This window comes from Ranitomeya imitator, chromosome 3, assembly GCF_032444005.1.
Source record: "Ranitomeya imitator isolate aRanImi1 chromosome 3, aRanImi1.pri, whole genome shotgun sequence".
In the NCBI taxonomy this organism is placed as follows: Eukaryota; Metazoa; Chordata; class Amphibia; order Anura; family Dendrobatidae; genus Ranitomeya; species Ranitomeya imitator.
In genome coordinates this window covers 95,982,172-95,996,876 of record NC_091284.1, presented here as the reverse complement: position 1 = coordinate 95,996,876, position 14,705 = coordinate 95,982,172, and the positions used below count along the sequence as shown (strand labels likewise).

General features: G+C 46.9%; 1 protein-coding gene across 1 annotated transcript in view; it reads left to right on the top strand.

Moving 5' to 3' along the window:
• Positions 1–14,705, top strand: part of TP53I13 (tumor protein p53 inducible protein 13) — a 45,542-nt gene that overhangs the window by 6,880 nt on the left and 23,957 nt on the right. Inside the window, exon 3 of the mRNA XM_069761182.1 lies at positions 6,044–6,079. Coding sequence (XP_069617283.1) covers positions 6,044–6,079 — 36 coding nt within the window. The remainder of the gene's footprint in view (positions 1–6,043; positions 6,080–14,705) is intronic.

The window sequence follows — 14,705 nt, the reverse complement described above, 5'->3', positions numbered from 1 at the left end:
TTGTCTTTCTTATCCTTGATTGGGACAGGAACACAGAAGAGGTTAAATAGCCCCTCCCCACCTCCACCCTTTAGTGTTTTTCCTGTCCCTATCAGGGACAGACGCAGAGGAGTTTGGTGCGGTTTACCGTGCCGAAGATTCTAAGACAGCTGGTCGAGCAGGGCTCCTGGGTAGCTTCATCCCTCTCCAGAGGGCTTTGAGCAGCAGAGGCTTGCTCCAGTGGCAGACTCCGCAGAAAGCGCTGACACCAAGGGAGGTCCCTCAGCGCAGGTCATGCTGTGTGCTCCCATCTTCGGCGCACCCTTCTCCAGAGGGCTCTGCGCCTGCAGCTGTGTACCCGGCACACGCCGGTTGTGATCACACTCCTGGTGCGACGCGTCATCGGGTGCGCCGGCGTCGACTTCCGGTTCCGGTGGCGACTACCGGGAGCGGAGTTCCGGCCCGGCCCTCGTTGCTGCCAGCGGGGATGCCGAAGAAGCGCGGCCTCGTGAGATGGTAGTGGGGCCAGGGGGAGGAATTCCCGCCCACGGTTCAGTGCGCGTTCCATCAGGGACGTGTGCAGGTCCAGCGCAGATCATCAGGAGGATCACTGGCAGCTGAGCTCGGAAGGAGGACGAGACAGATGATTTGAAGCCTGGTAAGGCAATTTATTTAAACAGAAACATCTGACAGCACACTTGTCCTAGGAACATGGAAGGTGCAGGTCGTGCAGACATTCAGTCCTCAGAGCTTGCCCCAGAACATGTAAGTTATACATAGTGGGGTTTATTTCACCGCATTAGTCACACACGAGCTATAGGGCGTTCTTATATCTCTATTGCAGGATAAGGAAGCGCCCAAACGTGCAACGGCTGTCCCTAAACGCAAGACGAATAGATGTCCACTATGTTCTAACAGACTTCCAGAAGGACATTCTAAGAAATTGTGTGACGGCTGTATGTCGGGACTACTTAAAGAGGAGCAGTCCTCCTTTCTAGATAGTTTTAATACTATGATTAGAGAGGAGGTACAGTCCACGGTATCAGCCCTGATGCTGGTTGAATTCCCCCCCCCCCCCCATCCTAAAAGGCCCAGGTGGGAGCAGGACCCTAGCTCAGAAAAGGGTGAGCTTTCAACTTACTCTATATCTGATTCTGTGGAAGGTGAATGTGATTCAGCCATCATCCCAGAAGAAAGAAAGATATCTGTTCTCTTCTGAAAACACGGACATACTCCTGCAGGCCGTTAGAAACACCATGAAGGTGGAAGATACCACAGAACACGTTACGGTCCAAGATGAGATGTTTGGCAGGCTCAGAGCTCGCAGAAACAGGGTGTTTCCGGTGAATCACCATATAACAGAAATGATCCTGAAAGAATGGGAGGATGTCGGAAAGAAGCTAGTAGTCCCAAGAGATTTTAGATACCAACTCCCTTTTGATCCAGACGAGACAAAAGTATGGGAATCTGTACCTAAAGTGGATATACCAGTGGCCAAGGTCTCAAAAAAGACCGCCATACCATTTGAAGATTCCTCTGGTCTCAAAGACCCTATGGACAAAAGATAAGAAGATCTCCTCTAAAAGCCTTGGGAAACATCATCAGCTATCATGAAGACTAATATCGTGGCAACCTCAGTGGCCAGGTCAATGACTGTGTGGGTAGAAAAATTAGAAACCCAAATTAACAATAAAACTCCCAGAGAGGAAATCCTAAAATCTTTACCGTTATTAAAGATGGTGACTGACTTTATGGCCGATGCTTCAGCGGAATCAGTTCGGTTAGCAGCAAGGAACAACGCCTTATCTAATGCTGCAAGAGCTCTATGGCTCAGGTCATGGTCTGGCGATACGCAGTCAAAGAACAAGCTGTGTTCAATACCCTTCTCCGGCCTTCATGTTTTTGGTCCAGTATTGGACGAACTGCTTGAAAAGCAGTAGACAAGAAAGGCTTTCCTGAGGAAAAGCCGAAAAATCCACCGTCCTTTCGTAGGACTCGTTCCCATCTCAGACAGGACTATAGAGGGAAAGGCGGAAGATGGAGCTACCCGAAAAGAGGTAGAAGTACCTTTCAGGATGAGAAGCCAAGAACCAACAGACAATGACGCCAGCTTAGTGGGTGGAAGACTTCAGTACTTCTTACAGGGCTGGCAGAAGATCACTCAAAATTCTTGGATCTTAAAGGGAACCTGTCACCTGAATTTGGCAAGACCGGTTTTCGGTCATATGGGCGGAGTTTTCTGGTGTTTGATTCACCCTTTCCTTACCCGCTGGCTGCATGCTGGCCGCAATATTGGATTGAAGTTCATTCTCTGTCCTCCGTAGTACATGCCTGCGCAAGGCAATCTCGTTGAGAGCAGTCTCGGCCCCATGGGCAGAAAGCGTAGGGGCTTCTATGGACCAAATATGCAGAGCAGAGCTGCAACTTGGTCTAGATTAAATACCTTCTGTAGGCATTATAAATTAGGTGTTTACAGCAAACCAACAAACTACATTTGGGAGGAAAGTCCTCCAAGCTGTAATCCCGCCTTTAAAAAATAGGAGTTATTTGGTATTTCTCCTGGTGGTGCTGTCAAGAGGGACGTCCTGGAAAGTAGGAATTAGTCCTACCGGTCATAGTGTTTCCAGGAGTCCATCATGACAGCACCCCTTATATACCCTCCCTTGATTTCCTGTCTGATATGTGATGTAAACGTGTAGAAAGGAATTCCAATAAAATAGAGTTGCATCCATCCTGGTGTGGTACTTGGGAAAATCACTGAAGGGTGGAGGTGGGGAGGGGCTATTTAACGTTGTTCGTGTTCCTGTCCCTATCAAGGATAAGAAGGAGAACCTCCTGGTGGTGCTGTCATGATGGACTCCTGGAAACACTATTACCGGTAGGACTAATTCCTACTTTCTCATCTTTCAGGATACATCGGGGGCTGTAGATAAGGCCCTGATGCCGGTGGGCTTAGCTCACCTTCAAATTTGGGGGTGACAGGTTCCCTTTTTAATGATATGTCTGTGGCCCGGGGCAGGAATGTAGGAAGAGTCTTATCTTCCTGCTCTAACCAGAGAAACCAAGGAAAGACCTGCCCACAGGCTGACCCAAAGCACAAACATGTTCCTCATAGAGAGAGACAGACTGTTTGTGCTTCGGGGTGGCCTGTGGACAGGTCTTTCCTTAAGGTACCGTCACATTAAGCGACGCTGCAGCGATATAGACAACGATGCCGATCGCTGCAGCGTCGCTGTTTAGTCGTTGTGTGGTCGCTGGAGAGCTTCACATAGACAGCTCTCCAGCGACCAACGATCCCGAGGTCCCCGGTAACCAGGGTAAACATCGGGTTACTAAGTGCAGGGCTGCGCTTAGTAACCCGATGTTTACCCTGGTTACCAGCGTTAAAGTAAAAAAAACAACCGCTACATACTTACCTACCGCTGTCTGTCCTCGGCGCTCTGCTTCTCTGGTCTGGCTGTGAGCGCCGGGCAGCCGGAAAGCAGAGCGGTGACGTCACCGCTCTGCTTTCCGGCCGCTGTGCTCACAGCCAGACCAGAGAAGCAGAGCGCCGAGGACAGACAGCGGTAGGTAAGTATGTAGCGGTTGTTTTTTTTACTTTAACGCTGGTAACCAGGGTAAACATCGGGTTACTAAGCGCGGCCCTGCGCTTAGTAACCCGATGTTTACCCTGGTTACCAGCGAAGACATCGCTGAATCGGTGTCACACACGCCGATTCAGCGATGTCTGCGGGGAGTCCAGCGACGAAACATAGTTCTGGACTTTCTTCCCCGACCAGCGACAGCACAGCAGGGGCCTGATCGCTGCTGCCTGTCACACTGGACGATATCGCTAGCGAGGACGCTGCAACGTCACGGATCGCTAGCGATATCGTCTAGTGTGACGGTACCTTTAGTTTCTCTGGTTAGAGCAGGAAGATAACTCAGCCTACAGGCCCGACCCAGAGCACAGGCATGGCACGAACTAAAAACTAACACTGATTATGCAAGAATCACAAGACAGATTTTTTTTTTTTTTTACCCCAGGTATCTTTTTAATCACCAACGTGACAATGCCTGTAGTTTACTTAGCAATATCCTGCTGATAGGTTCGCTTTAACTTATACAGTGGGTACCGAAAGTATTCAGACCCCTTTAAATTTTTAATTCTGTTTCATTGCAGCCATTTAGTAAATTCAAAAAAAAGTTCATTTTTTCACATTAATAAACACTGCACCCCATCTTAACTGAAAAAAAAACAAATATAGAAATTTTTGCAAATTTAATAAAAAAGAAAAACAAATCACATGGTGTCACAGAATGTACATTAACCCCTTCATGACCGGGGGATTTTACGTTTTTCCGTGTTTGTTTTTCGCTCCCCTCCTTCCCAGAGCCATAACTTTTTTATTTTTCCGTCAATTTGGCCATGTAAGGGCTTATTTTTTGCGGGACGAGTTGTACTTTTGAACGACATCATTGGTTTTAGCATGTCGTGTACTAGAAAACGGGAAAAAAATTCCAAGTGCGGTGAAATTGCAAAAAAAGTGCAATCCCACATTGGTTTTTTGTTTGGCTTTTTTGCTAGGTTCACTAAATGCTAAAAATGACCTGCCATTATGATTCTCCAGGTCATTACGAGTTCATAGACACCAAACATGACTAGGTTATTTTTTATCTAAGTGGTGAAAAAAAATTCCAAACTTTGCTAAAAAAAAAATAAAAAAAAAAATTGCGCCATTTTCCGATACTCGTAGCGTCTCCATTTTTCATCATCTGGGGTCGGTTGAGGGCTTATTTTTTGCGTGCCGAGATGACGTTTTTAATGATAGCATTTCGGTGCAGATACGTTCTTTTGATCACCCGTTATTGCATTTTAATGCAATGTCGCGGCGACCAAAAAAACGTAATTCTGGCGTTTCGAGTTTTTTTCCCGCTACGCTGTTTAGCGATCAGGTTAATACTTTTTTTTATTTGATAGATCGGGCGATTCTGAGCGCGGCGATACCAAATATGCGTAGATTTGATATTTTTTTTATTGATTTATTTTGATTGGGGCGAAAGGGGGGTGATTTAAACTTTTATGTTTTTTTTATTTTTTTCACTTTTTTTTTTAAACTTTTTTTTTTTAACTTTTGCCATTTTTCAGTAGCCTCCATGAGAGGCTAGAAGCAGGCACAACCCGATCGGCTCTGCTACATAGCAGCGATCTGCTGATCGCTGCTATGTAGCAGAATTGCACGTGTGCTGTGAGCGCCGACCACAGGGTGGCGCTCACAGCGACGGGCAATCGGTAACCATAGAGGTCTCAAGGACCTCTATGGTTACGATTCACAAGCATCGCCGATCCCCGATCATGTGACGGGGGTCGGCGATGAAGTCATTTCCGGCCGCCCGGCCGGAAGCGGTAGTTAAATGCCGCTGTCTGCGTTTGACAGCGGCATTTAACTAGTTAATAGGTGCGGGCAGATCGCGATTCTGCCCGCGCCTATTACGGGCACATGTCAGCTGTTCAAAACAGCTGACACGTCCCGGCTTTGGTGCGGGCTCACCGCGGAGCCCTGCATCAAAGCAGGGGAGCCGGCATCGGACGGTATAGTACGTCCGATGCCGGTAAGGGGTTAATGAGAAAAAATGAACTTTTTTGAATTTACCAATTGGCTGCAATGAAACAAAGATTGAAAAAATTAAAAGGGGTCTGAATACTTTCCGTACCCACTGCAGATATGTTTTGGAATTGTTGGATGAAACCAAATTACCTGGAGGAATGTTGAGGCCAGCGCTACTAAATGATATTTGATCTCACAACACAAACTATTGTTTCCTTATGGGAGATGTTTGTGAGGATAGATAAATAGTCGTCCATGACCTTATTTTCCCTGTGATCACATCGTTTTTGTTTTGTTTATTTTGTTACTATGATTTATATGTCTCCATGCAGCATTATCTGACATTCATTTCTGTGTATTGCTGGGTAGTTTACCAGTTCACGCTCTTCTGTACTCGCAAACCAAATTTTTATTACTTATACTACCATAATGTTTTTTTCACTTTTACTTTATATGTTTTTTTTTCTGTGACACAGGTACTTCCCAGCATTGCTTCTGTGTACCAACAGGAGGTAAGAGTCTGACCTGATGTTCAACTAATTTATGGTGTAGTGTCCTAAAGGGGTTCTCTGTAATATTATTAAACTTTACATGGGAAAGCTGCCTGGAAAAAGAAGGGGGTGGGGGTAACAACATGCCGTGATTACCAATCCACTCCCCACTGCAGCATTGCTGCTCCAACATTCCCGACGGAACCATAAGCGGTGACCTCACAACCACTAGTGGCCTGGCTGATGAGATCACTGGCTGCAGACTTAATCCTAAGTGACTATGTATATCACCCCTTTGCCCCGAAGCCTGTTTTCACCTTCCTGATCAGGCCAAATGTTCCAATTTTGACCTGTGTAACTTTGAGGTAATAACTCTGGAATGCTTAAACAAATCCCAGGGGTACGGTTTCTCCTTATGGAGAGTGACATACCAGCTCTGGCTTTTCAAGGTAAGGAGGCTTATTCGCCATGCAATGCTCCTCTTGGAAATTTAATATGCAAATTGCCTCTTCAGAGAAAAAGAGGACTTGAACTCTATAGCGCCACCTGTTGGAAGTAGCGATCCTACAAGTCACAATCAACTCTTTAACGAGCCGTGCAATATGACTTGGGATAAAAGCCAAATCAGTATCTCAATTCGCAGACACGGTGTTTTGGGCTGTTTGCCCTCGTCAGTGCGAAGCAAGAGAACTAATTTTGCTAGGTGAGAGGCTCTGGACCCCAGTCCAGACCCACAGGTGCTTCACAGATTTGAAGTTTGAGCCATGAAAATATTCAGTTTTTCCACAAACTTGTTCCTTCTGCCCTCACGTTTTCACAGTGGTAACCTGAGAAAATGGACCATACAACGTGTTGTGCACTTTGTCCTAAGTATGCCAATACCCCATTTGTGGTGGAAAACTACTGTTTGGGTGCAGGACTTGGAAGTGAAAGAGCGCCAATTAAATTCTGGAGCGCAATTTTGGCTTTTATAGATTGCGGATGCCATGTCAGACCTGAAGATCCCCTGACGTACCAAAGCATCATCTTAAACGCCAACTTTTGACCCTATTTTTTTTAACCCTCAGGTGATTCACTGAATGGTACAACATTGCTCTGTCATTGGAAAATTACCATTTTTTTTTTTCCAAATAAAATGTTACTTTGGACTCAAGCTTTCAATTAGCAAAAGAGATAATAGAAGAAAATGGACCAAAAAATAGGTTTCGCAATTTCTCCTGAGTACACCAATACTTCATATGTGGTCAAAAACTACTTTTGAGGCACAGAGCAAAGCTCAGGAGGGAAGAAGCTCCATATTATAGTGCTTATTTATTCGGACTCCCATGACAGCACACGAGAGAGGGGATCTGCCCTTAAGAAACAGGAAACCTACAGATACAAAAGGGCGGCACCTCTCCCCATGCATCAGTTGGTTTCCTGTTCCTGAAGGGACTGGATGCCTATAGAAACTACAGGAGTCCAGGCCGGCCGGACCGATTCTGGTGGCGAGGGGGTCTCCCACTTCGGCCGGTGCGGGTACCTGAGGTAGTCACGGTGGCCCTGGCAGGGCGGCACGGCGGTGGCTAGGCAGCGAGGAGCGGTCGCCAGGGGGTGTCCGGTCTCCGGGACCAGCAGATGGTAGGTGCCTTCCCGTGTGCTGCTGGGTCTCTCTGTGCGGGGGGGGAGGCGGCAGCATCTAGGGGGCGCCGATCGGAACGTAGCTGGCCGGCCTCGGCGTTCCACGAGGGCTGCAGCGCTGACAGGAAGCGCTGTAAGCGGTGGTGACGTCGGGGGGCAGAGCCGGCCACGACTTCCGGGTCGGTGAGCTCCTGCGCATGCGCAGGGGCTCCAAGATGGCGGCGCCCACCGGAGATCATGCCGCAATCCCTCCTGAGCGTCGGATGATCCCCCACAGCTGCGGGAGGGCGGGAAAATCAAACAAACAAGCTGGGCAAGGTGCGCTGACCGAAGGAGGAGCTTTATAAGGAGGCTCCAGCAGCGTGTTCCCGGGTTCTGGCTCCATTTTACTAAGGATGGAATCGGATCAGGATCAGCAGGTTGTGCTGCTGGAACAAGCATCCCAGAAACCCAAGGAGAAGGAACATGAAAAGAGGAGCGATGGTTCGGGCCGCAGAAGCTCCTCCAGACAGGGGTCTGGAGGGTCAGCCAAAAAGGATCCCCCTCGTACTTCGGTATTTCTGGGTGTGAGCAGCCACTGGTAAGTGATCTTCGAGAAAGTTCACTTAGTGACTAGTCTCCCCTCATATGTTTTATGCAGGGAAGGAAAAACGTCAGTAAGGCGAAGCATAGGGAATGTGCCATTTGCGAGGTTCCCTTGCCTGACTCACACCCTAAAAAACTATGTGACCCCTGTATCCAGCAGACGGTGAGGTTCTGGAAGGAGGGGAGGGGGTATAGCATGTAGATCTTACACTCTAGTCTACCTTACTTATCCCCGTAGGTAGCCGAAGAATCCTCCTCTATTACGGCCAGTCTCAAAGAGATGATTAGAATGGAGGTTAAGGAGTCCTTTAAAAACCTTTCACAGTCAGGAGGTTCTAGGCAGAGAACTGAGTGGGCATCTGATTCATCTGTGGAAAAGGACAAGTCTGAAGAATCGGACGATTCAGCAGCATCATCCTCCTCTTCGGAAGAAGACGCTGCTCGGTTTTGCCTACCCCTAGAAAGAATAGACAAATTGGTAAAGGCGGTCAGAGGCACAATGGGTATATCGGAACCCAAGCCTCAACTATCCAAAGAACAAATGATGTTCAGTGGATTGGAGCAGAAAAAGCGCAGAGTGTTTCCTTTAAATGAGAAAATACAAGATCTTATTAATAGGGAGTGGAGAAAACCGGAGAGAAAAGGCTCCTTACCACCTGCGCAAAAACGTCGGTACCCTTTTGATGACCCAGCAGTAGGTAACTGGGAGAAAGCACCAAAGCTGGATGCAGCAATTGCCAAGGTAGCAAAACGATCTTCTCTCCCATTTGAAGATATGGGAACACTTAAAGACCCCCTGGATAGGAAAGTGGATACCTTCCTAAAGGGGACCTGGGAAATGGCAGCTGGCTCCTTAAGACCTGCGGTAGCTTCAACCTGCACGGCAAGGTCAATGATGGTCTGGCTGGACCAGTTAGAGACCCAATTAAAACAAGGGGCCTCTAGAGATTCCATACTCTCAGCATTACCTGTAATCCAGGAGGGGGCGGCTTTTTTTATCGGACGCCTCAATTGACTCCGTAAAGTTGGCAGCTAGAGCAGCAGGACTTTCTAATGCTGCAAGGAGAGCCCTATGGCTGAAATGCTGGCCGGGGGATATGCAGGCAAAAGCAAAGCTCTGCGCTATCCCTTGTAAAGGCGAGTATTTATTTGGGCCTACCCTGGATGAACTCCTGGAGAAAGCAGGAGATGATAAGAAAAAGTTTCCCAACCTGTTCAATCCATACCGTCATCCCTTCAACAAAAGAAGTTTCAACCGGGGAGGAAAGCGCGCCTTTTCACCAGGGAGAGATCGTCCCAGATGGGAGGATAGGCGAAAACGAGGTACAGGTCTCATGTTTCGCCATAACCAGACGGAGAATAAAAAACAAGACCAATGACTGGCAATTCCAGTGGGAGGGAGACTATTGCAATTCTCGGCAGAGTGGTCGAAAATCACAAACAGCGTTTGGATAAAAGACACTGTTTCCCATGGTCTCAAGCTGGAATTTGTTCATATTCCACAGGACAAATTTAGATTAACACCCTGGCGCTCATCTCCCACTGAACAATTCGCCCTAGAAGAGGAAGTGAGGACTCTTTGCTCCAAAAATGTTTTGGTAGAAGTGCCGTATTCTCAGGCAGGGAAAGGGTTTTACTCTCCCCTGTTCCTAATCCAGAAGCCTGATAAATCTTACAGAACCATTATAAATCTTAAGGGTCTCAATAAGTTTTTGGTGAAACATACTTTCAAAATGGAGTCCATTAATTCGGCAATAAAAATGCTTTTCAACAACTGTTTCATGGTAGTAGTGGATTTGAAAGATGCCTACTATCATGTACCCATTCATGCTGATTTCCAACGGTACCTGAGGGTAGCGATACTAATGGGGGGTAGGATTCAACATTTTCAATTCAGAGCGCTCCCTTTTGGGATCACCTCGGCACCTAGGGTGTTTACTAAAATAATTGCGGAAGTCATGGCGCATTTAAGAGAGTCAAATGTCCTTATAATCCCCTACTTAGACGATTTCCTCATTGTAGGTAACTCGGTAGATCATTGTCTGTCACAATGGGAGATTGCTAAAACCAAACTAGAACGGTTGGGTTGGATCATAAACTTTGAAAAATCGAAATTACAGCCCCTAAATGTTCAAAAATTCCTGGGGTTAATGTTGAATTCAGTGACACAGCAGTGTCTCCTCCCTATAGAGAAAATAGACCAAATTCAGAGTTTTGTATTAAGAGCAATCAATACACCTTCCATGACACTTAGGCAAGCAATGTCTCTACTTGGGTCACTCACATCTTGCATTCCAGCAGTTAAGTGGGCTCAGTTCCACACCAGGTCCCTGCAAAAAGAAGTCCTGTTCCATGACAGAGCCTTAGGAGGCGCATTGAATGGGAAATTGACGTTGAGGCCGATAACATTGAATTCCCTTAGATGGTGGCTAGATAAACAGAATTTATCAGCAGGGGTTCCCTGGATGGTAGATGTCACCCACGTGATAACCACGGATGCCAGCTCTTCAGGGTGGGGAGCCTATATGGGGGACATGGTGGTCCAGGGACAGTGGGAACCCTTCACAACATTCTCATCAAACCAAAGAGAGTTGTTGGCGGTTGAATTGGCTGTTAAAAAATTCCTCGTATATCTGCAGGGCCAGCACGTCAGAGTTCTGTCGGACAACAGAGTGGCGGTCGCTTACATAAACCGGCAAGGGGGAACTCGTTCCGAAACTTTAATGCAGATCACGGATCGGTTGTTCCAGGTGGCAGAGCTCAATTTTCTATCTTTGACAGCTCTTCACATCAAAGGAAAAGAAAATGTGGCAGATTTCCTCAGCCGAAATGTGTTAAAACAGGGAGAGTGGTCTCTCAACGAGGACATTTTCAATCTTATCGTCCGCAGATGGGGTCAACCAGTGGTGGATCTATTCGCCACCAGAAACAACAGAAAAGTAAAACTTTTTTGCTCCCTAAATCCCAGGGAGAATCCCCTGGCGGTGGACGCGTTTCTGATAAAATGGGATTTTCCACTGGCCTATGCTTTCCCACCACTGAACCTGATACCTCTAGTGGTGAGGAAAATCAGGGAGGATCGAACGAAAGTCATCCTTATCGCCCCCTTTTGGCCCAGAAGAACCTGGTTTGCCTGGCTCAAGACAATGTCCGTAGCGGTCCCCTGGGTACTGCCAGAGATCCCGAACTTGCTTTCTCAGGGACCGATCTCCCATCCACAAGTGGCGGTGCTCCATTTGACGGCATGGAGTTTGAACGGTCACTATTAGTGGGGAAAGGCTTCTCTCCAAACTTGGTAGAGACACTCCTAAAGAGTAGAAAGCAAATAACTACGAGAATCTACTCTAGGACTTGGAGAAAGTTCTTGACTTGTTCAAAGTTTAATATCCAAGACGGGGTGCCAATACAACAAATCCTAGAGTTCCTACAGAAGGGGTTCGAGTTAAAACTCTCTCCTAGTACCCTTAGAGTACAGGTCTCCGCTTTGGGTGCCCTGTTTTCCTGTAATATAGCTAATAACTACTGGATAGCGAGGTTTATGAAGGCAGTTAGTAGATCTACACCAGTGCATAAAGACAGAACAGTTCCATGGGATTTAAATTTAGTTCTGTCCTCTCTAACTAAACCCCCCTATGAACCTCTGCAGGAGGCATCGATCAAAATGTTGACACTTAAGACAGCCTTCCTGATCGCCATAACCTCAGCTCGCAGGATAGGGGATATACAGGCACTTTCCAGGGCTCCTCCATACACTGAAATCTTGTCAGACAGAGTAATCCTTAGACCAGACCCAGCATATCTACCAAAGGTGGCGACACGTTTCCATAGATCACAGGAGATAGTTTTGCCGTCCTTTATTCCTAATCCCTCTAATCCTAAAGAGCAGGAGCTTCATACGTTAGACGTCAGGAGATCTCTTCTTCAGTATATTTCAGCTACTGATAATTGGAAGAAAGATGGGGCACTGCTTCTTTCCTTCCAAGGTCCAAGGAAAGGGTTTAGAGTATCAAAATATTTACTGGCTAAATGGATTAGGGAAACTATCTCTCTAGCTTATACAGCAGGTGGGGGGCCAGCTCCGCAGAACCTAAAGGCACATTCCACCCGGGCCATGGCGTCATCCTGGGCGGAAAGATCTGGAGTGTCAGTGGAGCAGATATGTAAGGCGACCACATGGTCATCCCCTTCCACTTTCTTTAAACACTATCGGTTGGATTTGGGGTCCTCCTCTGATCTTTCCTTTGGGTTAAGGGTGCTACAATCTATAGTCCCTCCCTAAGGTAGCTTACATCTCTGTAAATCTCTCGTGTGCTGTCATGGGAGTCCGAATAAAGCATTAAGCTACTTACTGGTAGCGGCATTTTTCAGAGGCCCATGACAGCACCCTTAGTTCCCTCCCTATTCACGTGGGGGTAGCACTTCCTGATATGTATATAGCGTAATATGTAAATCTCACGTATGGTGTCTTATTACAATAATGGGTTATTTTGTTTCAAAATGTATATAATGTATATTTGTGTACCACTAACCGCGGCAGTCCTCTCAGGCTCTGAAATACAACTGATGCATGGGGAGAGGTGCCGCCCTTTTGTATCTGTAGGTTTCCTGTTCCTTAAGGGCGGATCCCCTCTCTCGTGTGCTGTCATGGGCCTCCGAAAAATGCCGCTACCAGTAAGTAGCTTAATGCTTTTGCTGGAGTGGTTTGAGGGTGCCATATCATATTGGCAGAACCCCTGAGGTGCCAGAACAGCAGAGATATGAACCTGTAAATTAAGCAGGCTCTCATCACTACAGAAATGCGAGACAAGGATGCTAACAGCGGTTTAGGCACACTGTGGATTAGAAGGGAGAGGGCAATTGATTTTGGGAGCGCAGGATTTCTTTTGGGGGTTGAGGAGCCATTTTGATTTTTCTGAGCATTTTCCATTGGCAGATGACAGACCTGAGTAAGGACTTGCTTTCTTGTTGAGTGACTTGAAGCCTTTATTGGGAACATTTTAGATTGCATTTATCCTGTGCTCCACACTAAACACTTACATCAGGGTTCTATCTAAATCTCAGAGTGATGTGATTCAGATGATACCCCCCCCCCCCCCCTGCCAAGGGATCCATTATCCACTATGAGGCAGCAGAGTTACTCTGGACTCCGTCTTGCCTCTGTTCAACGGTGTACTTTTCAGAGGTGCACAAAGCTGGTTAACCGTGCTTTTATGCACACTTAAAAAGATGTATACTGCCGTATCACAGGCCACATTGCGTTCAGTGCCTCCATTTGCCGCTTTATAGGCAATGTTCCGTCCAGAAATTTACACAGAAACCAAGTGTAAGCTCAGAGCGCAGGATAAATTTGAGCCTGGAATTGCTGTGATATTTGGGAGGCAGAACGAACAAATCAATAGCAGGAGAACTGGTTAATCTGCTCAGTTGAGAGCTCTTGGTAAAGTTTCCTGCATTACGGCTCCCAGCTGTTCACTGTCGGTCACTCCCCTCTCCTATATATTCTGGGCCCTGACAAACACATTGCCAGAGATAGCTCATGCTGCATGGTTAGGAGATTGTGGTTTGTGGTTGTTTTAGGTGTTTGGTGGATTTATCTGAGACGCTTGGCTTTGGGTGTGTGCTGATTCCCCCTCCTCCTCCTACTTTGCTTTTACCCCATCTTCCACCTCTGTTATTTGTATGATGGGTATTTTCCTTTTATCCCTGTTATTACCTTGTTAGTCTAGTTGGTGTATTACGGTACACTAATTCTCCCCTCTTCCCTGGGTCGGGGAAGGGTACAGACGCAGGGTGGTTTCAGGAGCTAAGGTAAAGTACATGGCTCTGGCATCTTTGCCATCAGAAGGAATGGGGAACAGGGCGAGCTAGGGCATCCCTAGCATTAAGGACAGGGAAGTTGGCCCCTTGTCATGGGTATTCTGACAAGAGTTGTGACACACAGTTTTTGTATCGCCATATCTTGAGAGCTATAACTTTTCTATATTCCTGCCTTCAGTCATGTGAGAGCTTGCTTCTTTGCGGGACGAGTTGACTTTTTTTATTGGTACTGTTCTAGGTCACAACTTTTTTCGATAGCTTTTGCAGTTTAAAGTCACCGCAGTGAAATTCTCCCGGTGAACTCGCCTCTGCAACGTGAGACTTTCTCACTGTGCTAGCGGGGATCTCACCGATGTAACTGCAGTTCAGCCCGGCTGGCACTGCTAGTCATTGATACTGCTCTCGCAGTAGGTCATTCAGCAGTGGTTCTTAGCCTGGACGGTCGCATCTTGGCATAGTCCAGGTTGAAAACTGTTTATTCCCCAGACATGTATTATAGTGTGAGACAGAACGACGGACAGGTGAGAGATATTGTCTTTTATTTTTGTTTTATTACAGGAGATGAGGGATTTGGTGGAATTGGGTGAGTATAACTGTGTTTGTTATTTTTAAATATAAAAGTCAG